The sequence below is a fragment of the Chiloscyllium punctatum genome, chromosome 17 (assembly GCF_047496795.1).
Source record: "Chiloscyllium punctatum isolate Juve2018m chromosome 17, sChiPun1.3, whole genome shotgun sequence".
NCBI lineage: Eukaryota > Metazoa > Chordata > Chondrichthyes > Orectolobiformes > Hemiscylliidae > Chiloscyllium > Chiloscyllium punctatum.
This window is the reverse complement of record NC_092755.1, coordinates 42,391,829-42,418,532: the sequence shown is the minus strand read 5'-3', so window position 1 is coordinate 42,418,532 and position 26,704 is coordinate 42,391,829. Positions and strand designations below refer to the sequence as shown.

Here is a 26,704-nt window from a genome sequence, read left to right as displayed (position 1 = left end):
TCCTCCCAAGCAGCTCTAGCAAAGTCCCCTCCTGATTCAGGTGTAGTCTGTCGTTCTTGTACAGGTCACTTTAACCCTAGAAGAGATTTCAATGATCCAAAAATGTGAACCCTTCTCCCATACACCAGCTCCTCAGCCACACATTCATCTGCTCTATCCTCCGACTCTTACCCTCACTAGCTCGTAGCACCAGGAGTAATCCGGATAGTACTCCCCTCGAGCACCTCCCTTTTTAAATTCCTGCCTTTCTATATTCTCCCTTCAGAATCTGATCCTTTTCCCTTCCTATGTCATTAGTTCCAATGTGTACAATGACCTCCTGCTACTCCCTCTTCCCTTTTGAGAATATTCTGCACCCTCTCGGAGACATCCTTAATCCTGGCACTAGGGAGGCAACACACCATTCTGATTTCTCACTGTTGACTGCAGACGCATCTGTCTGTGCGGAGAAAGGTCTGTGCCTCTGACTAGAGTCCCCAGTCACAATCGATCGCTTGGAACCCGACATACCCCTCATTATATTAGAGCCATTCGTGGTACCAGAAACTTGACTGTTTGTGCTACATCCCCCTCAGAGTCCATCACCCCTTTTAGTTTCCAAAACAGCATACTTGTTTGAGATGGGACAGCCACAGGAGACTCCTACCCTACCTGCCCACCCCTCTACCTTTCCTGGAGTTAACCCATCTACCTGACTCTCTGCAGCTTTTCTCCCTTCTTATAATTGCCATCCATCACAGCGTCTAGCTCTTGTAAATTCCTTATTGCCGCTAACTGCCACTTCAACCAATCCATGCAATTTGATAGGATTCGCAATCTAAAGACACTTCCTGCAGACACAATCGTCAGTAACATGGAAACTCTCCTTAAATTCTCACATCTGACAGGAAGCACACATAGGAAGGCCATCTTTGCATCTTAATCAACAGACACAGAAAATAACATCATCTTTTTTCTCAAAAATAACACTGCACCAGGTTAACTTAATTTTTTTATATTTTTATAAAATATATTTTATATATTTTTATTTTTAAATTTTTTATATTTTATAAAATATATTTTATAAAATTATTTTTAAAATTAAATTGAGACAGGTCTCAATAAAACACAATCAAGAAAGACCCACTCTACTTGTTTTAGTGGGTTTATAGCAAGGCTACACTTAAAAACTGTGTGCACTTATCTGTTCCTGTGCTATGAGCTCTCCCACACCCAGGTGCCTCCAAGGTTAGCTGTGAATTTTGTTGTTTGTTATCAAGAGGAAGAAGGAAGCCTACTTAAAGTTGAGGAGGCAAGGATCAGACAGGGCTCTAGAAGGTTACAAATTAACCATGAAGGAACTGAAGAATGGAATTGAGAGCTAGAAGGGGGCATGAAAAAGTCTTGGTGGGTAGGATTAAGGAAAACCTGCTCTGTACTTACGTGAGGAACAAGAGGATGGCCAGCATGAGGGTAGGGCAGATCATGGATAGTGGAGGGAACTTGTGCCCGATGTCTGAGAAAGTGGGGAGGTCCTTACTTTAAAACTTTGGTTCAGTAGTGAGAGGGACCTTATTGTTTGCGAGGACAGTGTGGAACAGGTTGATGTTAAGAAGGAGGATGTGCTAGAAATTTGGAAGAACATGAGGATGGTGAAGTCCCCTGGGCCAGGTGGAATATACTCAAGGTTATTGCAGGAAATGAGGGAAGAGATTGCACCTTTGGTAATTATCTTTGTGTCCTTACTGTCCAATGGAGTAGTACCAGAGATTGGAGGATGGCAAATGGCCAAGAAAGGGAATAGAGCTAATCCTGGGAATTACAGACCAGTCAGTCTTGTGTTGGTGGAGGGCAAATTATTGGAGAGGATCCTGAGAGACAGAATTTATGATTATCACTAATCAAGCTTTTCCAAATAATCAGCATGACTTTGTGAGGGGCAGGTCATGCCTCAAAGCCTTACTGAATTCCTTGAGGATTGATGAAAGTAGAGCAGTGGATGTGCTGTACATAGATTTTAGCACGACATTTGATAAGGTTCCCCATGGTAGGCTCAATGTAAGGAGGCATGGGATAAAGGTAAATTTGGCTGTCTGGATATAGAATTGGCTAGCCCATAGAGAACAGAGGATGGTAGTAGATGGAAACTATTCAGCTGGAGCTTGGTGACCAGTGGTGTTCCACAGAGATCCTTAATAAAAATCACCATTGGCTTGGATGAGGAAATTGAAGGGTGGGTAAGTTATTTTGCTGATGACACAAAGGTTGATGGAGTTTTGGATTGTAAGGAGGGCTGTTGTAGGTTGCAATGGGACATTGACAGGATGCAGAGCTGGGCTGAGAAGTGGCAAATGGAGTTCAACTTGGAAAAGTGTGAAGTGATTCATTTTGGAAAGTCAAATTTGAATGCAGATTACAGGGTTAAAGACAGGATTCTTGACTGTGGATGAAGAGAGATCTTGGGGCCCATGATCCCTCAAAGTTGCCGCCCAAGTTGATAGGGTTGTGAAGAAGGTGTATGGTGTGTTTACTTTCATTAGCAGGGGTATTGAATTTAAGAGCCATGAAGCCATGCTGCAGCTCTGTAAAGCCCTGGTTAGACTAGACTTGGAATATTGTGTTCAGTTCTAGTCGTCTAATTATAGGAAGGATTTGGAAGCTTTAGAGAGGGTGCAGAAGAAATTTACCAGGATGCTGCCTGGACTGGAAGACATGTCTTATGAAGACATGATAATGAGAGGCATAGATAGAGTCGATAGCCAGAGACTATTTCCCAGGGCAGAAATGGCTAACACAAGGGGTCATAGTTTTAAGCTGGTTGGAGGGAAGTATAGAGGGGATGTCAGAGGCGGGTTCTTTATACAGAGTTGTGAGAATATGGAATGCGTTGCCAGCAGCAGTTGTGGAAACAAGGTCATTGGAGACATTTAAGAGACTGCTGGACATGCATATGGTCACAAATTTGAGGATCAATGGTCAGCACAACATCGTGGGCTGAAGGGCCTGTTCTGTGCTGTACTGTTCTATGTTCTAAGAAAAGTTGAGGGCTGTTCTCATTGGAGTAAAGAAGGATGAGAGGTGATTTATAGAGATAAATAAGCTGATGAGAGGCATGAATAGAATGGATATTCAGAGACCTTTTCCCAGGATAGAAATGGCCATCACAAGGAGATAAAAGTTTACGGTGATTTTAGGTGGTTGGAGGAAGGTTTAGGGGAGATGTCAGAAGTGGGTTATTTACACGAGATTAGTGGGTCCCTGGAATGCACTGCCAGCAATGGTGGTAGAGCCAAATACATTGGGGACATTTAAGTGACTCTTGGATAGGCACATGGATGATAGTAAAATGTTGGGTATATAGGTTAGGTTGATCTTTGAGTCTGATAAAAGGTCAGACTCCACATTGAGCGCCAAAGGGCTCCATTTTCTGTAACAGTTGGATGAGCTCCAGTCACTGTAACTAACTCGCTTTGATACATCGTCTTGGAGCATGCACTCAATCTCCTTTTTGAACTTGTGCCAACTTTAGAGGGTTATGTCTGTAGGGATGTTGATTAATTGGAATAACATCTCCTATATCTACATCATGAATAATTAGAATCCCTACAGTGTGGAAATAGGCCCTGGGGCCCAACAAGTTGTCACTGATCCTCCAAAGAGTAACCCACCCAGACCCATTTCCCAATGTTATATTTACCCCTAAGTAATAACCTACACAATGGGCAATTTAGCATGTCCAATTCACCTAACCTACACATCTTTGGACTTGGGTTAGTACTTCCCACGAAGCTCCCCATGTGAAAGCAATAACTCTTTCAGGTCATTTCAATTTTCTTCTGGAAATAATTTATCCCAATTTTTGGCTACTTTTTATTGTTCAATTTAGTTTGAGGAAGTTCTAATTCAAAATCCTCTGAACTTGGATTTTCGCTTTGTGTTTTAGCCAATAACAGTCTCCTTTTGCTTTTCTTCCCCGTCGAATACCTTTTGAGCATATTCACATGTCAGAGATTGCTTTCTGTCTGGAATCCTTACCAAATAGTTCACCTCGCTCAATTTCCTTTCTATTTGATAAGGTCCACTAAACCTTGCTTTTAAATGTTCACATGTCACTGGAAGTGACACAAACACCTTATCTCTGATACCAAATTTGAGTTTTTGATTTCTTGTTTGCTTCCGGTTTCATTGCATGCTGTTACTTTTAAATACTGTCTAGCCAACTCTATTTAACCTTTCCCTAAAATTGTCTCTGAATTCTGACTCCATCTCTCCTTAATCAATTTTAGCAGTTCTTTCAATTTATGCTCAACAACTAATTCAAATGGACTGAATGTGGTCTATTCATTTGGTGCATCTCTGGCAAAAAAATACAAGTAGAATTCCTTTATCCCAATCAGCTGGATAGTCTTGACTATAAGCCCTCAATGTGGTCTTTAATGTCTGATGCCACTTTTTCAGCATTCCTTGTGATTTTGGATGAGATGCAGTAAATTTTAATTTTTTTATTCCTAAGATGTGCATAACTTGAATAATTTTGATGTGACGTTTGGCCCTTGATCTGATTGTATATCTGTGGGTAGTCCATATTTAGTGAAAGATTTGAATAACTCCACTACAATCCTTTTAGCTGTAATATTGCGTAATTGAATGGCTGCTGGAAATCTAGTGGATGCATCCATTATTGTTAACAAATATTGTTTCCCCCTTTTGTTTTAGGTAAGGGTCATACACAATCAAGACTCTGTAAAAGCTTCCTCAAATGTAGAATAGGTATTAAACGTGTGGGTTTTTGCCTCAGGTTTTTCCAATTACCTGATGTATGACATGTCTGGCAAATTGCAACTAAATTCTTGCCCAGGCCAGAAAAATGTTTTGGTATTTTAGCTTGTTTTTCTTACGCCTGAATGACTTCCCACTGGTAGTTCATAATCTACCTGCAACACCTTCTTTCTATAACCCCACTGACATTATGTGACAAGCTTATGCCCATTTCTCATCTGCCTATATGTGATGGTCTCTATGTCCTCATTAAGACACAACTTTTAAGATAGTAGCATTCAGGAATACATTCAAATTCCTTTTCCATGTGTACTTTTTGATACAATTAATTTAGTTTGTCATCTTTCTGCTATAAATCAATTCATTTCTCTGAACTAAAGATGTCGTCTTTGTCATCTATTTGCTCCTGGTTGTGTCAACCATTTGATTTAATCAGTCTCTGCTAATTCCACTTCAACTTTCTTACCTCTACTCTTTGATTTCTCCTGTTTGAACCGGTGACTTTGTGACCTCATTATCACACAGGCAAAATCCCAGGAAATGCTTTCTCCAATAGTTCAGTTGCCTGGGTTTTCACTGACTTTTCAACTGCAGTAGCAGCACTCCTACTTGTGAATCTGCTAAATTGTTAGAAAGAATCATTTGTATTTCTGGAGCTGAGAATTTGTCCAGTACTTCTACATGATTTCTCCACTCTTCACAGAACATTGTAATCTCACTCTACATAGTTGAGCATTTCTGGTCTCATGGTGAATTCCCATTAGTAGCATTTTTTTCTGGCCATAATCCTTCTGAGCTACGTCTCCCCTCATCTTTCAACATCAAAGAGGATCTTGTATCTCTTAAAACTGTAACCTCTTTACCTACTGCTCCTGTCCTGTGCAAGTAAACTTTATCTTAACCGGTATATGGTTTAAGAAGATGTCGCTTCCTTTTTAACCAACCTTTGACCACGTTGTAGATTCTAGCGCAGCTTTTTAGCCTCCACTGTGCTTTCCATTATCAATCCAACAACATTCACTAGTTTATCTTTGTTTTCCTACATCTGGTTTCTTAGTGCTTTTCCTAACCCACCAACACTGACTTCATGTGGCCTACTTTATTGCAGTGAAAACACTGGAGCCTTTTAATTTCTTTCCCCTTCATGGGTTACCTTTTTCCCTATGGTAAGTTATCCTTATGATCTTCACTAAGATTTATCTTTCCCTTACCACGTGAGGATTTCTTTTTTTCCCAATTTCTATCCCTCATGGATTGAAATTGATTTTGATTCATAAATCAAAGTTTGGCATTAAATCATCAGCCATTTCAGCTGCTAATCTTACCGTTTTAAATCTGCTCTTCCACATGAGTTCTCACTACCTCTGTGAATTTTTAGACTCCTCCAAAAAGGTAGTTTCTCTAAGAACGTGTTTAGGTTTGATCTATTTTTAATGCCCTTATCTACCTATCAAAATTACTTTGTTTGATCCTTTCAAACTCGGTGTAGTTTTGCCCAGAGTCCCTCCTTAGATTCCTGAAACATTTTTCTGGAGTCTTCAGGCACAGACTCATGTGCACTTAAGATGTCTTTCTTCACCACCTCACATGCCCCAAATACCACCTGTGATAGTGAGGTGAATACCTCACTAGCTCTACCTATAAGATTTGTTTAGATCAACAAAGCCCACTTGGTCACTGGCCATTGCATTTGTTTAGCCACCTTTTCAAATGAGATGAAAAAGACTTTTACATTCTTCTCATCAAATTTAGGCAATGTTTGAACATATTTAAACAGATCACCACCAGGCATTTGGCTACCATGGGTTTGCTCATGCCCACACTCTCCTCACGAAGCTTACCTTCAGCCTTTTAAGGTGACTTTCCTGTCTATGTACCAATTTATGAAGTTCAAACTCCCTCTCTTTCTCATTTCCCCACTCTTCTCCTTTTCTGTCTTCCTCTGTCTTCTCTCTCTTTGTTCTGCTAAAACGATTCTGTCTGTCTTTTTTGTTTTGCTAGGGCCTTTCATGCTTTTTCTCTTTCCTCTGCGTTTAATTGTAATTCAAACAGTTTCATTTCTTTTTCTCTTTCGTTTTATATTGCCTCTTCTGAAGCTGTTTCATTCTCAGTTGAATTTTAGCCATCTCCAAAGATTCTGCTGGTGTTTCCAGCAAACTTAAACGTTGAGCTACTGCTATAATTGTGTCTCCTTTCCTGATGGAAGGAGGCAGCTCCAACTCCAGCTTGACTGTCATTGCTTTTGCCTTGTTCACCTTTTGTAAAACCCCCAAAGTCACTTCTTCCACCCCCAGAAAACTCTAATGACAGCCATTACTACACCAAGCACTGTTTAAACCAACTGGATTCTAGACCCGGAACAAAAGAGACACACCTGCCACTCGCTGCCTTTGAGTTTAGCAACCATAATCCCAGTTTGCAACTTAGAGTCAGAGAGATGGACAGCACGGAAACAGACCCTTCAGTCCAATTCTTAATGCTGACCAGATATCCCAACCCAATCTAGTCCCACCTGCCAGCACCCGACCCAGATCCCTCCAAACCCTTCCTATTCATATACCCATCCAAATGCCTCTTAAATGTTGCAATTTTACCACCCTCCACCACATTCTCTGGCAGCTCATTCCATACACGTACCACCCTCTGCGTGAAAAAGTTGCTCCTTGGGTCTCTTTTATATCTTTCCCCTCTCTCCCTAAACCTGTGCCCTCTAGTTCTGGATTCCCCCCAACCCAGAGAAAAGACTTTGTCTATTTATCCTATCCATGCCCCTCATAATTTTGTAAACCTCTATAAGGTCACCCCTCAGCCTCTGACACTCCAGGGAAAACAGCCCTAGCCTATTTAACCTCTCCGTATAGCTCAAATCCTCCAACCCTGGCAACATCCTTTTCTGAACCCTTTCAAGTTTCACGCCATCCTTCCAATAGGAAGGAGACCTGACTTGCATGCATATTCCAACAGTGGCCTAACCAATGTCCTGTACAGCCGCAACATGACCTCCCAACTCCTGAAATCAATACTCTCTGACCAATAAAGGAAAACATACCTTACGCAGCCTTCACTAACCTATCTACCTGCAACTCCACTTTCAAAGAGCTATGAACCTGCACTCCAATGTCTCTTTGTTCGGCAACACTCCCTAGGACCTTACCATAAAGTGTATAATTCCTGCTAAGATTTGCCTTCCCAAAATGCAGCACCTCACATTTATCTAAATTAAACACCATCTGCCAGTTCTCAGCCCATTGAACCATCTGATCAAGATCCTGTTGTAATCTGAGGTAACCTTCTTCACTGTCCACTATACCTCCAATTTTGGTGTTATTTGCAAACTTACTAATTATACCTCCTATGCTCACATCCAAATCATTTATATAAATGATGAAAAGTAGTGGACCCACCACTGATCCTTGTGGCACTCCACTGGTCACAGGTCTCCAGTCTGAAAAACGACCCTCCACCACCCTCTGTCTTCTACATGTGAGCCAGTTCTGTATCCAAGTTCTCCTTGTATTCCATGAGATCCAACCTTGCTAACTAGTCTATCATGGGGAACCATATAGATCACATCTACTGCTCTGCCCTCATCAATCCTCTTTGTTACTTCTTCAAAAAACTCAATCAAGACTGAGACATGATTTCGCACACGTAAAGTTATGTTGACTATCTCCAATCAGTCCTTGCCTTTCCAAATACATGGAATCCTGAGGGACCGGATGTACCTCCAACAACTTGCTCACCACCGACGTTAGGCTCACTGGTCTATAGTTCCCTTGCTTGTCCTTACCACCTTTCTTAAACAGTGGCACCACGTGAGCTAATCTCCAGTCTTCTGGCACCTCACCTGTGACTATCGATGATACAAATATCTCAGTAAAAGGCCCAGCAATCACTTCCCTAGCTTCCCACAGAGTTCTAGAGTACACCTGATCGGGTGTTGGTGATTTATCCACTTTTATGCATTTCAAGACATCCAGCACTTCCTCCTTTTTTATATTATGGACATTTTTCAAGATGTCACCATCTGTTTACATTCTATATCTTCCATGTGCTTTTCCATAGTAAATACTGATGCAAAATACTAGTTTAGTATCTTTCCCCCCCATCTCCTGCGGCTCCACACAAAGGCCACCTTGCTTATCTTTGAGGTGCCCTATTCTCTCCCTTTATTACCCTTTTGTCCTTTAATGTATTTTTAAAAATCCTTTGGATTCTCCTTAACTCTATTTGTCAACTTTTAAACAAATCCCACACTGAGCTCCCAATCTGTTATGGACTTGACCAGACCCCCTCAAAACAGTTCAAGAAGGTAGCCTGGACCCTAACTTTGCTCATTGTTTTAAGCAGGTGTAAGTGGGATATTCCAGAAGTGATGTAGCTGGCCCAACCACTGATTTTTAAACAAAATAGGATTTATTTACAGACTACTGAATGAAATGCAAACAAAAGAGCACCAAATTTAGGTTTACTTGATCTATTTGAAAACCCAGTCGACACTATAGCAACTTAATGATGCTGTTCCAAATACTTGCAACATTCCCAGAAATGCCCCCTTGGCAAAAGAAGGTAAATATCAAATACAGTTTCTGACAGAAAAGTTGTCAGAGTGAGGGGATCAGCATGGAGTTGCTGCTTTGCACCCCAGCAGCTTCTCTGGGTTCCTAGCTAAAACTTGACCAGCAGCTGCAAACAAAAAAAGCTTGCTCAAGCCAACCCTGGACTGGGAGAATTGGCCACTTCCCTTGTGTGCAATTCTGGTCTCCTTCCTATCGGAAAGATGTTGTGAAACTTGAAAGGGTTCAGAAAAGATTTACAAGGGTGTTGCCAGGGTTGGAAGATTTGAGCTATAGGGAGAGGCTGAACAGGCTGGGGCTGTTTTCCTTGGAGCGTAGGAGGCTGAGGGGTGATCTTATCGAGGTTCACAAAACTATGAGGGGCATGGATAGGATAAATAGACAAAGTCTCTTTTCTCTGGGGTCAGGGAGTCCAGAACTATAGGGCATAGGTTTAGGGAGAGAGGGGAAAGATATAAAGGAGGCCTAAGGGGAATTTTTTCACGCAGAGGGTGGTAAGTGTGTGGAATAAGGTGCCAGAGGAAGTGGTGGAGGCTGGTACAATTGCAACATTCAAGAGGCATTTGGATGGGTATATGAATAGGAAGGGTTTGGAGGCTGGGTGCTGGCAGGTGGGACTAGATTAGGTTGGGATATCTGGTCAGCATGGACAGGTTGGACCGAAGGGTCTGTTTCCATACTGTACATCTATGACTCTAAGTGTTTTTAAAAAAAACACTTTTGTAAGTAGATATTTCCAGACATATAGAAACCTCTGTCTTTACAACCCCTCTGAAAAAATAAATTGGGCACAGCATTATCTTGTTAAAGGAGCACATTGTCACAATGATTTGCATTTGAAATACTGGGATGTCCAGATCCCTTTACATAGAGTTCTGCGATCTGTCTTCCTTTAGATAGTATGCTTATTTTTGATTATTCATGCCAAAACGTCTTAGTGAGCACCATGTGTTGGGGAGGGGTGCGTTTTTTTTCTTTTGAACTAATGTAAGTAATAATACCTGTCTGTGAAAGTATGACAAGACAGTTTGGAACCAGTCTTCAAAGACGCAATATTAAAACTGGACCATTAATCTCCGGGGATTGGTAGTCTGTTTTTCGTTCAGAAGTTTCTCATTCAATGCGAGCAGGGACAGGAGGAACATGGTGACTGTAAAGTTCCATCAGTGTATGGAATGATGGCAGCTTCTGTAAACTATGAATTGTCCTGGATTTTTAATGGGCTGGTATTCTGTTCTGTAGGTAATAACTGGGTTGTTTCTTTTTATTTAACCCCTCAGGTTGCTGCCCTTCAGAAACGCATCGCAGACATTGTGGAAGTGGCTGCCATGTGTGGAGTGAATATTGTCTGCCTCCAGGAAGCCTGGAGTAAGTGATCCCTCCTTCATAGGATAAGATGCCAGTGTAAACAAAAAAACTGCCTCTGCCATTCAATAAGATCGTGACTGATCTGTTTACATTTCAAATTCCATATTCCCATCTACCCCTAATTAATTTTGATTTATTTTGTCCAACAAGAATCTGTCCAGTTTTTGTTATTCAATGGCTCTGCCCCCCCCCCCCCCCCCGCCTTCAAAGAACAAATAATAGTACAGCACAGGAACAGGCCTTTCGGACCTCCAAGCCTATGCTGACACATTTTTGCCCTTCCATATTAAACCGGCGAACAACAGGTGGAAAAAAAAATCCCTCACCTCTGCTCTAAAACAATAACCCCTAACTTAAAATCAATGCCTCCTTAGTACTAGGGGTCAGACAGCATCAGAGAAGCAGCAAAGTCGACGCTTTCGGTCAGGACCCTTCATCAGGACTGGGGAGGTGGTGGGAGGGAACTCTAAAATAAATAGTGAAGTGGTGGAGCTGGGGGAAGGTAGGTGAGATAGTGGTAAGAGGATGCAGGTAAGGGGTTATTGTGATTGGTCAGTGGGAAGGATGAAGCAGATAGGTGAGAAGGAAGATGGACAGGTTAGGTTAGGTTAGTTCGGGTCAAGGAGATGGGGAGGAAGAGGGGGCTGAACATGGGATGAGGTTGTGGGTGAGTAGAATTTGAAGCTGATGAACTGTGTTGGAGCCACTGGGCTGTAAGCTCCCGAGGCAGAATGGAGGTGATGTTTCTCCAGTTTGTGTGTGCTATCATTTTGACAGTGGAGGAGGCCCAGGATGGGCATGTAGCCAGGGGAGTGGTGGGGGAATTGAAATGATTGGCAACCAGAAGGTAGTCTTTCTTCGACCACATGCTGAATATTTTTTTTTCCAAAATCAAAATGAAGCCACATGCAAACTGGAGGAACAGCACCTCCGGGAACTTAAGTAATACACATTTTTCTCAGTTTTCCTGCCAAAATGAGCAATTTCACATTTCCACACATTGTGTGATTGGTCAGATTTTTGCCCACTCATTCAGTCTATCTTATTCTTCTGCAGCTGCCTTGCTACTTTTTCATGGCATACTTTCCCACTTTCCTTGGTGTTATCTACAAATTTAGTTTTGTCTTCACTCCCTGATTGAGGTCATTGATATACTTTTTTGGGCCGTAGCACAGACCCCTGGAGGACTCCACTCATGGAACAAATTACTGCACAGGGGTTACAGAGAATTACCAGGGCAATAAATGCCAGTGACGCTGTCATCCCATGAATGAATCTTTTTAAATGCGGAGGTCACGGAGGATTCGGCAGTAATCAGGATAGACAGCAGCTGATATGAGTTCTGTGTGGAATGTCACTGCCCTTGTATCAGGCCTAAAGGACAACAAAAGAGGGTGCCGAATACTGTAGGTAGGGGGAGGGAGGTGAGGAAGACACAAATCAGCCCATTGACATAGAAGAGGTTTAAGGTCCTGTAGTCAGTTTTCATAACTTGGGAGGAAATGTAAACTAGGAAACCTCACATTTCCATTTGCTCGTTAGTACAGATTGTTCTGCTATCCCATGCATTTTGTTTATGCAAATTCACTGTAACTTGATGAACTGGGGACACTGTTTCTAAAGTTGAACTTAGCTGTAACATGATTATATCACCAACCCTTTATGTGCTGCTTCTAAAGCAGGATTTTTCTATAATGCAGGGTTGAACAAAAGCTACCTGTATAGGAATTGTAGGGAGCTTTCATATTAATGTGTGGATAGGGTGAAAACTTTGGGTTTTGGAACCAATTTTGAAACCAGAGGGATCTGTTAACGCTCGGTGGGTTGCATCTGAACAGAACTGAAGCCAAGTGTCCTTGCAGGAGGTTGACTGGTCCTGTGGGGATTAGTTTATGTCAATGTGGAGAGGAAGGTTAGTATCTCTAAGAAGCATTAGAAGGTGGGAGGAAATGGTTCAGAAACCGAGCTGTATAAACAACTGAAGATGTAGGTTTAAATTACACTGTAAATAAGCAATAAACGCTGGCCGAGCAGTAATGTCCACATCGTATGTAATTCAAAAAAAAAATCAAAGTTAATGATACAGTGGAGATCCAAGCTGGATGTGAAACTAGAGGCAACTAAGAATGTATGACAGTTTCCTGTTAATTTACTAAGGGGAGGCCATGGTGGTATGGTCGCTATTTGATTTGTGTTTGGGTTCCCTTGGGTTCTATACCACCTGTGTTTTACCGGAAGCTCACTGATGATGTTACCTAGTATGGTGACAAAAACATCTGAAAACGAGCCTTCTAGCTCAGTGAGCAAACCTACATCCAGAACCTCAACCTGAGCTACCAATCTTCTCAAAACTTGCTAATTCTGATGGACATTTAGGCAGGGATTAATCAAATACAATCTTATTGTTTGTTAAAGGGAGATTGGTGTCTGACCAATTAGATTAAACTTTTCAAAGTAGCCATCAGGTGTGTAGATGAAGACAATACTTCTGATGTAGTCTATGTGGACTTCTGATATGGTGCCTCATGGGAGACCAATAGGAAAAGTAAAGGCCCATGGAAACCAAGGAAATTTGGTAAATTGGATCAACGATTGGTTGATTGGCAAGATGCAGATGGTGATGGTTGCAGGGTGTTTTTTTGACTGGAAGTCAATGACCAGTGGATGAGTTTAACTTCCCCAGTATTGAATGTCTTAGTGTCCCCTTAGTGTCAGAGGCTTGGATGGGTCAGAATTTGTAGTGTACCTACCGTAGGTTTTCTTGAAAGTATATGCAGATAGTCCCACTAGAAAAGAGGCCATACTAGACCTTGGAGAATGAACCTGGCCAGGTTATCAAAGTTTCAGTGGGGAAGCATTTTGGGAATGATGATCATAATTTTGTAAATTTTAAAATAGCTTGTGGCTAAGGATAAGATTGTTCCACAGATGAAAGTGCTAAATGGAAGGGAAGGCTAATTACAACAGTATTAGGCAGGAACTGGGAAAATTAGATTGGTGGCAACTGTTTGAAGTAAATCCACATCTGACGTGTGGAAATCTTTTTAAAGACCAGCTGATCAGAGTTCAGGACTAGCATCTTTCTGTAAGGATAAAAAGTAAGGACAGCAAGCTTCAGAAACCCTGGATGATGAGATATTGAAAGTTTAGTCAAAAAGAAAAAGGAAACATATGTAAGATTTAAGAAATTGAGATCAGACAAGGCTTTTGAGGAATATAAAGGGAGCAGAAGAGAACTTAAACAAGGAATTAGAAAGACTAAAAGGGGCCATGAAGTATTTTTGGAATGTAGGATTAAAGACAGTCCCAATGTATTTTTTATATATAAACTGTTATGATATGGAAGTCGAGCCCCTCTTAAAACCAACCCAGAAAAGCTTGCTTCGTTTTGTAATCTATTAAAAGTGAGAGTGTGAGAGAGGGAACTCCTAATTTCCACTACCTAAAGAAAAATGACTTATTTTCCTAACTCTAATAGTGAACATTAAACAAAACCCTATTAACAAAGTGAACACTTTTTTTTCTTAACTATCTGACCCTAACTCGATAAAAATGTTGCTGCAATAACACAATTATTGAACATTACATTAACTTAATCTCAAGTCTGCCTTCTCCACTGTCTCCAATCTTCTGTCTGCTGGTCTCCCTTGGATGTTGTCTGTCTTTCTACTGCAAGAATATTTACAGGAAAAGATTTTTTTTTTTATTTCAAAAATATACTTTATTCATAAATGATTTGATGGTCTGTACATTGGATCATGCCATACATATGTCCATATTTACAAACACAGATTCGACTTTATTCTTGTCCTTTACAATCCTGTGCATTTTTTCCATCTTGTATATATACATATATTTGGCTGAGGCATCAGCAGAGCCCAAAAAACGTCTGTATGGGCCCCCTGTTCTTCTTTCGGCAGGCCGATCTTACACGGTGGTCTTTCCCCACCGCGCCTTGGCGGCAGCTGCCCCAAGCTTCAGCGCGTCCCTCAACACGTAGTCTTGGACCTTGGAATGTGCCAGTCTGCAACACTCGGTCGGGGTCAACTCCTTCAGCTGGAAGATCAACAGGTTTCGGACCGCCCAGAGAGCGTCCTTCACCGAGTTGATGATCCTCCAGGCGCAGTTAATGTTCGTCTCGGTGTGAGTCCCGGGGAACAGGCCGTAGAGCACGGAGTCCCGCGTCACGGCGCTGCTCGGGACGAACCTCGACAAGCACCACTGCATTCCTCTCCAGACTTCCTCTGCATAGGCACATTCCAGAAGGAGGTGTGTGACAGTCTCGTCCCCCCCGCAGCCACTTCGAGGGCAGCGTGCGGTGCGGCAGAGAGTCCGGGCGTGCATAAAGGATCTCACAGGCAGAGCCCTTCTCACCACCAGCCAAGCCACGTCTTGGTGCTTGTTGGAAAGTTCTGGCGATGAGGCATTCTGCCAAATGGCTTTGACAGTCTGCTCAGGGAACCGCTCGACAGGATCCGCCCTCTCCTTTTCCCGAAGGGTCTCAAGGACGCTACGTGCTGACCACTTCCTGATGGACTTGTGGTCAAAGGTGTTTTTCCTCATAAATTTCTCCACGAAGGACAGGTGATACGGAACGGTCCAACTACTCGGAGCGTTCCGCGGCAGCGAGGCCAGGCCCATCCTTCGCAACACCGGGGACAGGTAGAACCTCAGTACGTAGTGACACTTGGTGTTTGCGTACCGGGGATCCACGCACAGCTTGATGCAGCCACACACAAAGGTGGCCATCAGGGTGAGGGTGGCATTGGGCGTGTTTTTTCCCCCATTGCACCGGTCTTTGTACATTGAGTCTCTTCGGACCCGGTCCATCTTTGATCTCCAAATGAATTGGAAGATGGCCCGGGTGACTGCGGCGGCACAGGTCCTGGGGATAGGCCAGACCTGTGCCACATATAGCAATACTGAGAGGACCTCACACCTGATGACCAGGTTTTTTCCCGCGATGGAGAGCGACCGTTGCCCCCATCTGCCTAGTTTCTGTCTCATCTTTCTGATCCGCTCCTCCCAGGTCTTGGCGCACGCCCCAGCCCCCCCGAACCAAATACCCAGCACCTTCAGGTGGTCAGTCCTGACGGTGAAGGGGATAGAGGATTGGTCGGCCCAGTTCCCGAAGAGCATGGCCTCGCTCTTGCCTCGGTTTACCTTGGCCCCCGAGGCCCGTTCGAACTGGTCGCAAATGCACACGAGTCTGTGCACGGACAGCGGATCCGAGCAGAAAACAGCGACGTCATCCATGTACAGGGAGGCCTTAACCTGCAGGCCCCCGCTGCCAGGAATAGTCACCCCTCTCAGGCTCGCATCCTTCCTGATGGATTCGGCAAATGGCTCTATGCAACACACAAACAAGGCGGGTGAGAGGGGGCATCCCTGCCTGACTCCAGATCTTACAGGGAAGCTATCTGATTCCCACCCATTGATTGAGACTGCACTGACAATGTTGGTGTAGAGCAGTCTGATCCAATTTCCGATTCCCTCCCCAAAGCCCATTTTGGAGAGGACATCCCTCATATATGTATGCGATATCCTGTCAAAGGCTTTCTCCTGGTCCAGGCTGATGAGGCAGGTGTCCACCCCCCTGTCAAAAGATTTTTTTTTTATTTCAAAAATATACTTTATTCATAAATGATTTGATGGTCTGTACATTGGATCATGCCATACATATGTCCATATTTACAAACACAGATTCGACTTTATTCTTGTCCTTTACAATCCTGTGCATTTTTTCAATCTTGTATATATACATATATTTGGCTGAGGCATCAGCAGAGCCCAAAAAAAAACGTCTGTATGGGCCCCCTGTTCTTCTTTCGGCAGGCCGATCTTACACGGTGGTCTTTCCCCACCGCGCCTTGGCGGCAGCTGCCCCAAGCTTCAGCGCGTCCCTCAACACGTAGTCTTGGACCTTGGAATGTGCCAGTCTGCAACACTCGGTCGGGGTCAACTCCTTCAGCTGGAAGATCAACAGGTTTCGGACCGCCCAGAGAGCGTCCTTCACCGAGTTGATGATCCTCCAGGCGCAGTTAATGTTCGTCTCGGTGTGAGTCCCGGGGAACAGGCCGTAGAGCACGGAGTCCCGCGTCACGGCGCTGCTCGGGACGAACCTCGACAAGCACCACTGCATTCCTCTCCAGACTTCCTCTGCATAGGCACATTCCAGAAGGAGGTGTGTGACAGTCTCGTCCCCCCCGCAGCCACTTCGAGGGCAGCGTGCGGTGCGGCAGAGAGTCCGGGCGTGCATAAAGGATCTCACAGGCAGAGCCCTTCTCACCACCAGCCAAGCCACGTCTTGGTGCTTGTTGGAAAGTTCTGGCGATGAGGCATTCTGCCAAATGGCTTTGACAGTCTGCTCAGGGAACCGCTCGACAGGATCCGCCCTCTCCTTTTCCCGAAGGGTCTCAAGGACGCTACGTGCTGACCACTTCCTGATGGACTTGTGGTCAAAGGTGTTTTTCCTCATAAATTTCTCCACGAAGGACAGGTGATACGGAACGGTCCAACTACTCGGAGCGTTCCGCGGCAGCGAGGCCAGGCCCATCCTTCGCAACACCGGGGACAGGTAGAACCTCAGTACGTAGTGACACTTGGTGTTTGCGTACCGGGGATCCACGCACAGCTTGATGCAGCCACACACAAAGGTGGCCATCAGGGTGAGGGTGGCATTGGGCGTGTTTTTTCCCCCATTGCACCGGTCTTTGTACATTGAGTCTCTTCGGACCCGGTCCATCTTTGATCTCCAAATGAATTGGAAGATGGCCCGGGTGACTGCGGCGGCACAGGTCCTGGGGATAGGCCAGACCTGTGCCACATATAGCAATACTGAGAGGACCTCACACCTGATGACCAGGTTTTTTCCCGCGATGGAGAGCGACCGTTGCCCCCATCTGCCTAGTTTCTGTCTCATCTTTCTGATCCGCTCCTCCCAGGTCTTGGCGCAGCTTTTGATAGAGAGTGCCTTTTTATTTCTTTGAGAGCAAGACGTTAGATGGGCAGTTAGCTCTTCAGCTCTACGGCAGTGGATCAGCTGTTCAGTGACAGTTGCTCTGACCAATTTTTAAAATGGCCCCATTTTATATTTCCCCCCCCCCCCCCCCCCCCCTGCAGATGTGTCTACAGTAAATTCAAACTCAATTGGGTTTTAGTTTCCTGGACAGAAATTTAACCAATTAATTTAAATTGAATTGTAGTCAAAACAACAACCAATCAACAACCATTTAACAGCCAATTGTTCTATGTATCTATTTGAAACAGCCTATCTCTTAGCTGTTCTGGCAGCTAGGTGTACTTTAAATTTACACTAAAATTCAGAAAACACTTCCTATCTTAAAGTGAACATAAACACTTTGTAACAATGTATAAAATATATTAACACCAAGAGGGTAGCTAGGGAAAGAGTAGGTTTACTCAAGGATGAAGGATGAATTTGTGCACAGAGTCAGAGGCTGAAGTGCTTAATGAGTATTTGGCATCAGTATTCACCAAGAAGGACACAGATTATGGTAAGATATGGGACGGGTATGTTGATATTCTAGGGCATATCTCTATTAAGGAGGAGGTGGTGTTGGGTGTTTTTATTTAAAAAAAAAGATAAGTCCCCAGGGCCTGATGGGTCTATCCTGGGATACTATCCTATTTTATAGATTCCCTTAATTTTATGTTTCCATAAGGTCCCCCCCCCTCATTCTTCTGAATTCCAATGAATATAATTCCAATCTACTCAGCCTCTCCTCATAAGCCAATTCCCTCAACTCCAGAATCGACCTAGCAAACCTCCTCTGCACCCCTTCCAGTGCCAGTACATCCTTTCTCAAGTAAGGAGACCAAATCTGCACACCACACTCCAGGTGTGGCCTACCAGCACCCTGTACAGCTGCAACATACCCTCTCTGCTTTTAGTTACTGGAGAAGATTCTTAGGGACATGATTTACCTGCATTTGGAAAAGAAATGATAGTCAAGACGACTTGATGTGCAGGCAGGTGGGGGGGAGGCGATCATGTCTCACAAAGTTGATTGAGTTTTTTTTAAGTCATGAAGAGGATTGAGGATAGGACAGTAGCTGTTGTCCACATGAACTTTGCTAAAGTGTTTGACAAGATTCCTAATGGTAGACTGGTCCAGAAGGTTGTTTTGTGGGGTCCATGGTGAATTTGGAAGTTGGATACAAAATTGGCTTTCATAGAAGACAGAGGGTAGTTGTGATTTTTGGTGGTGAAGGAAGGTAGCAGGGTTTAGATATGTCACCATTGTACCCAATTGTGTGCCCAAACTCAGCATCTTCAGTTGCAGAAGATTCTTTATTAGTCAGCTTTATTAGTAGTGGGGTTGAGTACAAAAGGAAGGAACTCATTCTAAACCTTTGTAAAACGTGTTTGCTGATATTGTCAGATGACCTCTCTAAATATGCAGAATCATTCCTGTTGGAAAACCAAACTCTGTTCCCAATGTCCTTCCAAATTTCTGCTCCATCTCCAACCCCATCCAAAGTCCTCAAATATGTTGGCACATCTTTTCAAGAGCTTCAAGTTCGAATCCCTCCAGTCAGATTTCCTTCCCTACCACAGTATCAAAACTTTCAAAAGCTTTCCTGGCTGCTCTTTGGAAACTGGATGTTTTTAGATTAGATTGGATTCCTTTACAGTGTAGAAACAGGCCCTTCAGCCCAGCATGTTCACACCGAGACATGTTACCCTCCCAGACCCATTTCTCTCTGTCTAATGCACCTAACACTATAGGCAGTTTAGAACGGCCAATCCACCTGACCTGCACATCTTTGGACTGTGGGAGGAAACCGGAGCACCTGGAGGAAACCCACGCAGACACTAGGAGAATGTGCAAACTCCACACACCGTCTCCACACAGGTTCTGAAAGTCTCTGCTGTCTTTGTCTGCATTTATTACCTCTCCGTTCCCATTTAAGCAATTCTAACCTTCTCATCCCAGACTTCCCTTGTTATTCTTTCTCTACCACTTTCAACAGCATCAAACCAAGCCATTTCTACCTTTCTTCAGCTGTGAATGAGAGTCATTCAGCTGAAAGCATTAACTTTGTTTCTGTTTAATCCTCTCCTCACAATTCCTCCTCTGAGTATTTGACATATTCCACATATATTTTTGAATATTTACTTGGAGCAGTTTTTTTATTGTATTTCTTCATCAGAACTCATTGCAATGTTTCATTTTGTAGCTATGCCATTTGCTTTCTGTACAAGAGAAAAATTGCCATGGACAGAATTTGCTGAATCTGCAGAAGATGGTCAGACAACACGGTTTTGCCAAGAGGTGAGTAGTTTCCCCAAGTTACAAGGAGAACCTTTTACATGGTTTTGGTGGAAGACATTAAGAACTGCATAGCATTTGATTTTAAACTAATTCCAAGACACTGAACAAAAGTGATGTCAATAGATATGTTCTTAACACAGCCACAGAAGGTGATATGGGTTCAAACAAGCATTCCTTAATCTAGAAATTAGGTCAAAGGAACATCTTAAAAAGGAGAGAAATGTGAGAAGAAATTCTAGTTTGGGTGGCGAAGCAGCCAAAATATGGCCACCAGTTGTTGAGTGAATCAAATCAGCTTTATGTAAGCACTGGACATGAGGGCAGTGTAGGTTTCTCGAGTAGAAGGGCTGGTGAAAATTATGCAGATAGGGATTACACAGAGGAGGTCAGATCCATAAAACCAGTAAGAGTGAGAGGTCAGTGAGTGGCTAACCCCAGTGCAAACCTTGCCAATATTTAAAAAGGCTGAAAAAGTTAATACCCGCAGACAGCTGGTAGTGAGTAGGTTGGAGCCTTAATGTAGAGAAAAGCATGAAGGAAAGTTGAGAGTTCCATCTTTAACAAAACTGATTTTTTAAACTTCTCCTAAATTTAAGACCAGAGCATTTTAGGACTGACTGGGAGTTCCCAGTGTGTGGGGGAAATCTCAGACATTCCTGGATGACCACACTTGCAGGAAGTACCATCAGTCTGTCCAGTATGCACTCTCGGCTTTGGAGCTTCAGCGTCACCTGGAGACTCAGCAATACAACTGCGAGGTTGGGAATTATGTGAATAGATGTAGTCATCCCACCAGCCTAAGAAAGTGCAGTCAGAGGGAATGGGTTACTGTCAGCCAGAAAAAGGAAGTTAGGCAGGTAGTAGGAATGTTCCAAAGAATATCTCCCTCAAGAACGACTTTTCTGTATTTAGAAAATGGTGAACATGACAGTTCCTCTGGGGAGTTCAGCCAGAGCCCAGCTGTAGAAGGAAAGGAAGAACAATAGGAGACTCCAGTAATAGAAACGTGACTCTAAGATGGTGTGCTGGCTTGTAGTAGTAGGGTCAATGACGTAATTGGCTGTGGAGCATTGTGAAGGGGGATTGTGAACAGTCAGATCATTGTTCATACAGGGACTGATGATATCAATAGAAAGTGTGTGTCATACAGCAAGAATTTATGGAGCTAGGTAGCAGATTGAAAAACAGAAACTCTAAGGTTGTAATCTATGGATTACTCTCAGTGCCACGTGCCAGAGAGTTGAAGTAGGGGAGAAGGCTTTAGATTCCTGGATCTTTGCCTCTGTTTCTGAGGAATATAGGACCTGTAGAAGTCTGTTGAGCTGCAACTAAACCAAAATGGGATTGACATTTTGCTGAGGGTAGGTGTGGGCAATGTGTAGTGTTATTGAGGAATTTAAGCTAATGTGGCAGTGAGGAATGCACAGATAATGGAAGAGTTGCAGTTACGTAAATATTCAGTCCCAGAGAGAGAAAGATGGAGCTATCACTCTGCTACTCTGTGAATATTGACAGAAGATCTCACCATACTGGAGTCATTTCTTGAACAAAACCTGTTGCCGTTGCCTTGCTGATCTGTGTGTGTCCCATATGTTAAATGTAACAGAAGCTTGTTACAATATAAAGAAAGCCTTTAATGTAAAAACAAGTGATGCACATAAAAGTTTAAAGGAAAAGTAAAGTCAGTCTAGAAGGCGGTGTGTATAAAATTTGGAACACGTACAGAAATTTCCGGAAAAGTTCAGCAGGCCTGGCAGCATCTGTGGAGAAAAATGAGTGTTAATGTTTTGGATCCAGTGACCATTCCTCAACGGATGGTGGCTAGGAAAATGTCGGTTTTTGTGCAGAAGATAGGGTAGGGGAGGGGGTAAGGAGTAAATGATAGGTGGTTAGATAGAGCCCAAAGAGAGAAAAGAACAATTTCACAAAAGTGGATAATGATCAGGCCGGGAGGGTGAATAGCTATTAATGGGGACTGTTAGTGGCTAGCAATGGGTTGTGTGTAATAGCAGACCATGTGATAACAAGGCCTGGTGTGTGGGGTTAGGGATAAGTACATGAGACAGCTCAAGCCATAAACTTAATATTGAGTCCACAAAACTGTAGAGTTCCAAGTGGAAAATGAGGTGCTGTTCTTCCAGCTTGCACTGAGCTTTGCTGTATAAAATTTGGGTTCCTCCAGGGCCACTCACCTTCTAGTCTCCTTTAAAGTCTTGGTTCAGACATGGACAGAAGAGTTGAATTCCGGAGGTAAGGGGAGAATGACAGACCTTGATATCAAGGCAGTATTTGACTGAGTGTGGTATCAAAGAACCCTCGTAAAACTGGACTCATTGGAAACTGGAGAGAAGATTCTCAAATGATTTGGAGTCATACCTGGCACATTGGATAATAGAGATCCAGGATAACTCTGCAGGAATTCCTCAGGATAGTGCCCTAGGCCAAACCATCCTCAGCTGCTTCATCAATGACCTTTGCTCCTTCATTTGGTCAAACGTGGAAATGTTCAGTGATTGCACAATGTTCAGCATCATTCATGACTCCTCAGTTCATGTTCAAATACAATATTCAGGCTTGGGCTGAAGTGTGGTATGATATGTTGCTTACATAAATGCAAGGCAACGGCCATCTCCAACAAAGAATCTCTCAACTGCTCCTATAGCATTCAATAGCATTATGATCACTGAATCCTCCAATATCCCTCCCTGGAGGTTACCATTAACCAGAAACTGAACTGGACCTGCCAATTAAATACAGTGGCTACAAGAGCAGGTCAGACCCAGGAATACTGCAGCAGGTAACTCCCCAAAGTAACTCCTGACTCCCCAAAGCCTGTCCATAATCTACAAATCATACTGCCCATTTGCCTGGATGTGTGCAACTCTTATATTCAAGAAGCTTGACACCATCCAGGATAAAGCAGCAGCTTTGATCGGCATCCCTTCCACAAACATTTACTCCCTCCACAAATCTAGCAGCACAGTGTACTATCTACAAGGTGCACTGTTACCTACAACACATCTACTCTATAACCCACAAGTAATAATCTTGATGAATGTCTACCCATTTTTCACCTGCCTGATTATGTAATAGTCTCCCTTTCCTCATCAAGGCTTCATTTTTAAGATCGTAACATACTGGGAAGCGCTCAGATTCTTCTTCTATATATGATTTTTGATAAAATAGCGTCAATTTGTAATCTTTTTGTTATAATTTAACTATCCTCTTAGAACTAAAAATATCCACTTTGTCTTCCATCTGTTCTTGTTTTTTGTCAATTGATCAAACATCTTTTCTGATAAATTAAACTTCAGCTATCTTTCTTCTTTGATTTCTCCTTCTGTTTCAACCTGTGGCTTTACTACACAGTCAGGAAAAATCCCAGGATATACAATACTTCCTGTAAAATCTCAGTTGCCTGAGTTTCCATCGGGTTTCATAGTAGGCATCACTCACACATGAGATCCAGCTTTATCATTCTCGAGGATAAACTATCTCCAGAACAGAGAATTTCTCTATTCTTACTACCACTTCACCTTTCACTGACTCCTCAGTCATGTTCAGAAGCAGTTCATGTGCAAATACAATATTCAGGCTTGTGCTGAAGTGTGGTATGATATGTTGCTTGCATAAATGCAAGGCAACGGCCATCTCCAACAAAGAATCTCTCAACTTTATATAACGGAACACTATTCTTCTCCCCACAGCACCAGAGACCCAGGTTTGATTCCAGCCTGGGCGTAATGTCTCTGTGTGGAGTTTGCACATTCTGCCAGTGTCTGCTCCGGTTTCCTCCCATAATCCAAAGATGTGCAGATTGGGCAATTTAGCATAGCCAATTAACCTAATGTGTCCAGGGATGTGTAGGTTAGGTGCATTAGCCAGGGGAAATGTAGAGTAATAGGGTAATGGGTCTGGGTGGAATACTCTTTGGATGGTCAGTGTGGACTTGTTTGACCGAAGGGCCTGTTTCCACACTGTGTCGTAATTCTAATTAATATTCATGTGATGACCTACCATTTTATTTGTTTCGCCACTTTCTCAAGTGAAATGAAAAAGGTTCCTACGTTCTTCTCATCAAACTTTGAAACACTTAAACATATTTAAACAGATCCCCATCAGGCTTTTGGCTATGATAGGTTTGCTCTATAGCACTGTCCTCATCAATACTCCTACCTTTGTCTCCACTCTTTTAAGTTGACTTTCCTCTCTCTCTCTCTCTCTCTCTCTCTCTCTCTCTCTCTCTCTCTCTCTCTCTCTCTCTCTCTCTCTCTCTCTCGCGCTAGGGCCTTCCTTTCTTTTCCTTTTTCCTCTGCGCTTAAACATCCCTAATGTGTCTGACTGTACTACCTCTGCTGGCAGTGTATTCCATATCCCCACCACTGTGTATAAAGAACCTACCTCTGGCATTTCCTCAAAACCTTAAAATTATGCCCCCTTGTGATAGTCATTCCTGCCTTGAGAATAAGTCTCTGGTTATCCACTTTATCTATACCTCTCATCCTTCTTCACTCCAAAGAGAAAAGCCCTAGCTCCCTCAACATTTCTTCATAAGACATGCCCTCCAGTCTAGGCAGCATCCTGGTCAATCCCCTCTGCACCCTCTCTAAATCTTACATCTTTCCTATAATGAGGCAACCAGAACTGAACACAATATTCTAAGTCTGGTCTAACGAGGGCTTTATAGAGCTGCAGTATAACCTCGTGTCTCTTAAACTCAATCCCCTGCTAATGGAAGGCAACACACCATACACCTTAACAACCCTACGAACTTGGGTGGCAACATTGAGGGGTCTATGGACCTCGAGATCCCTCTGTTCCTCCAAATTGCCAAGAATCCTGCCTTTAACCCTATAATCTGCCTTAAAATTAGACTTTCCAAAACGAATCACTTCACACTTGAACTCCATCTGCCACTTCTCAGCCCAGCCCTGCATCCCATAAATGTCCCATTGCAACTTGCAACGGCCGTCCACACGATCCACAACTCCGCCAAAACTTGTCATCGGCAAACTCACTAACCCACCCTTCCACTTTCTCATCCAAGCCATTTATAAGACACTCAGCCATGGGCAACCTTACCACATGCCTTGTTCACATCCATTTACACCACATCCACTGCTCTACCTTCCTCAATGTTTTGTCATATCCTCAAAAAATTCAGAAAGGCTTTTGAGGCATGACCTGGCCTTCTCAAAGCCATGCTGATTATCTCTAACCTCTTTCAGAATCCTCTCCAATAATTTGCTCACCACCCACTTGTTATGGATCAGACCAAGCCCCCTTTAAATAAACTAAAAGTGACGGTCTGGACAATCTCCTTGATATGTTTGAAGGGAAGTATAAGGTGATGTGTTTCAGATGTGATTCATTTGATTTAAACTACTTGGCTTTAAGCAAAACACACTTTTTTCTTACTCTACAATTAAAATACGAAGAAAAGAATTGGTATAACTTTAACGCTGTTGGAAAACTTAACAGAATATAAAATGATTGAACTACGAAACAGCAACTGTTCCAGTATAGTAACATCACATAAACACACAAAAGGGGGAAAGTGAGGACTGCAGATGTTGGAGATCAGAGTTAGTGGTGCTGGAAAAGCACAGCCCCTTAGGCAGCATTCAAGGAGTAGGGGAATTAACATTTTGAGCATTATCCTCAGATGCTGCCTGACTGGCTGTGCTTTTCCAGCACATTGCTCTTCAACATCCATAAACACACCCTAGGCAAAGTCAGTAAAATCTCTTGTATCGCATGCAATTCTAGCAACAGTGAGAACACCTAAGCTTTCACCTGTAGACAAGAGAGATATATAGCTGCTTCCCCACAACTATCTTAACAGTAAAATTCAAATTTGGTTATGTTTTAGTATCTTGGGGCATAATTTAAACTGGCTAAATTTGAATTGCTAGTTGTTTCATAGCCAAGTGTTACGTTTTTTAATTTTCCGGCACATTTTGTGCCTGCTAGATGTTTACCAGCTTTCACTCTCTAAGATACAGTAGATGCCTACAACTTCATAACAATAGTTTGGTCACACCTCCCTGTTTTAAAAAATAAAATCAATATACAAAGATGGCTTCATTTTTTTTTAAAAGCCCTTTAGTCTTTTACTACGTATACACGACACTGACTCTAAGCATGCTCTCATTCAATACTGCAGTCCATTTCTTCCACCACTAAACACCTTTGTACTCCTTCAACAAAGTCATGACAATGCGTTAGGAGAAAGTGAGGACTACAGATGCTGGAGATCAGAGCTGAAAAATGTGTTGCTGGAAAAGCGCAGCAGGTCAGGTAGCATCCAAGGAGCAGGAGAATCGACATTTCAGGCATAAGCCCTCCTTCAATGAGGCAGGTGTGCCAAGCAGGCTAAGATAAAAGGTAGGGAGGAGGGACTTGGGGGAGGGGCATTGGAAATGCGATAGGTGGAAGGAGGTTAAGGTTGTGGAAGGAGTAATGTGGTTGACTCTTAACTGCCCTTTGGGTAATTAGGGAAGGGGAATAAATGCTGGCCTTAGCAGCAATGCCTTCATCCTTTGAATGAATAAAAAAAACTTCAATTAACAATCTTGCGATTTCAGCTTTGAATATATTTAACAACCCAGCCTAAGCAATTGCCTGTAGTAAAGAAATCACAAATTCACAACCCTCTGAGAGAAGTAATTACTCCTCATCCAAGTCTTAAATGCCACTGTA

The 26,704-nt window shown here is 43.0% G+C and overlaps 1 protein-coding gene across 1 annotated transcript in view; it reads left to right on the top strand.

The window, feature by feature from the left end:
- Positions 1 to 26,704, top strand: part of upb1 (ureidopropionase, beta) — a 152,149-nt gene that overhangs the window by 21,178 nt on the left and 104,267 nt on the right. The window contains exons 3-4 of the mRNA XM_072587006.1: positions 10,616 to 10,703; positions 19,908 to 20,002. Of these exons, the coding sequence (XP_072443107.1) occupies positions 10,616 to 10,703; positions 19,908 to 20,002 (183 nt within the window). The remainder of the gene's footprint in view (positions 1 to 10,615; positions 10,704 to 19,907; positions 20,003 to 26,704) is intronic.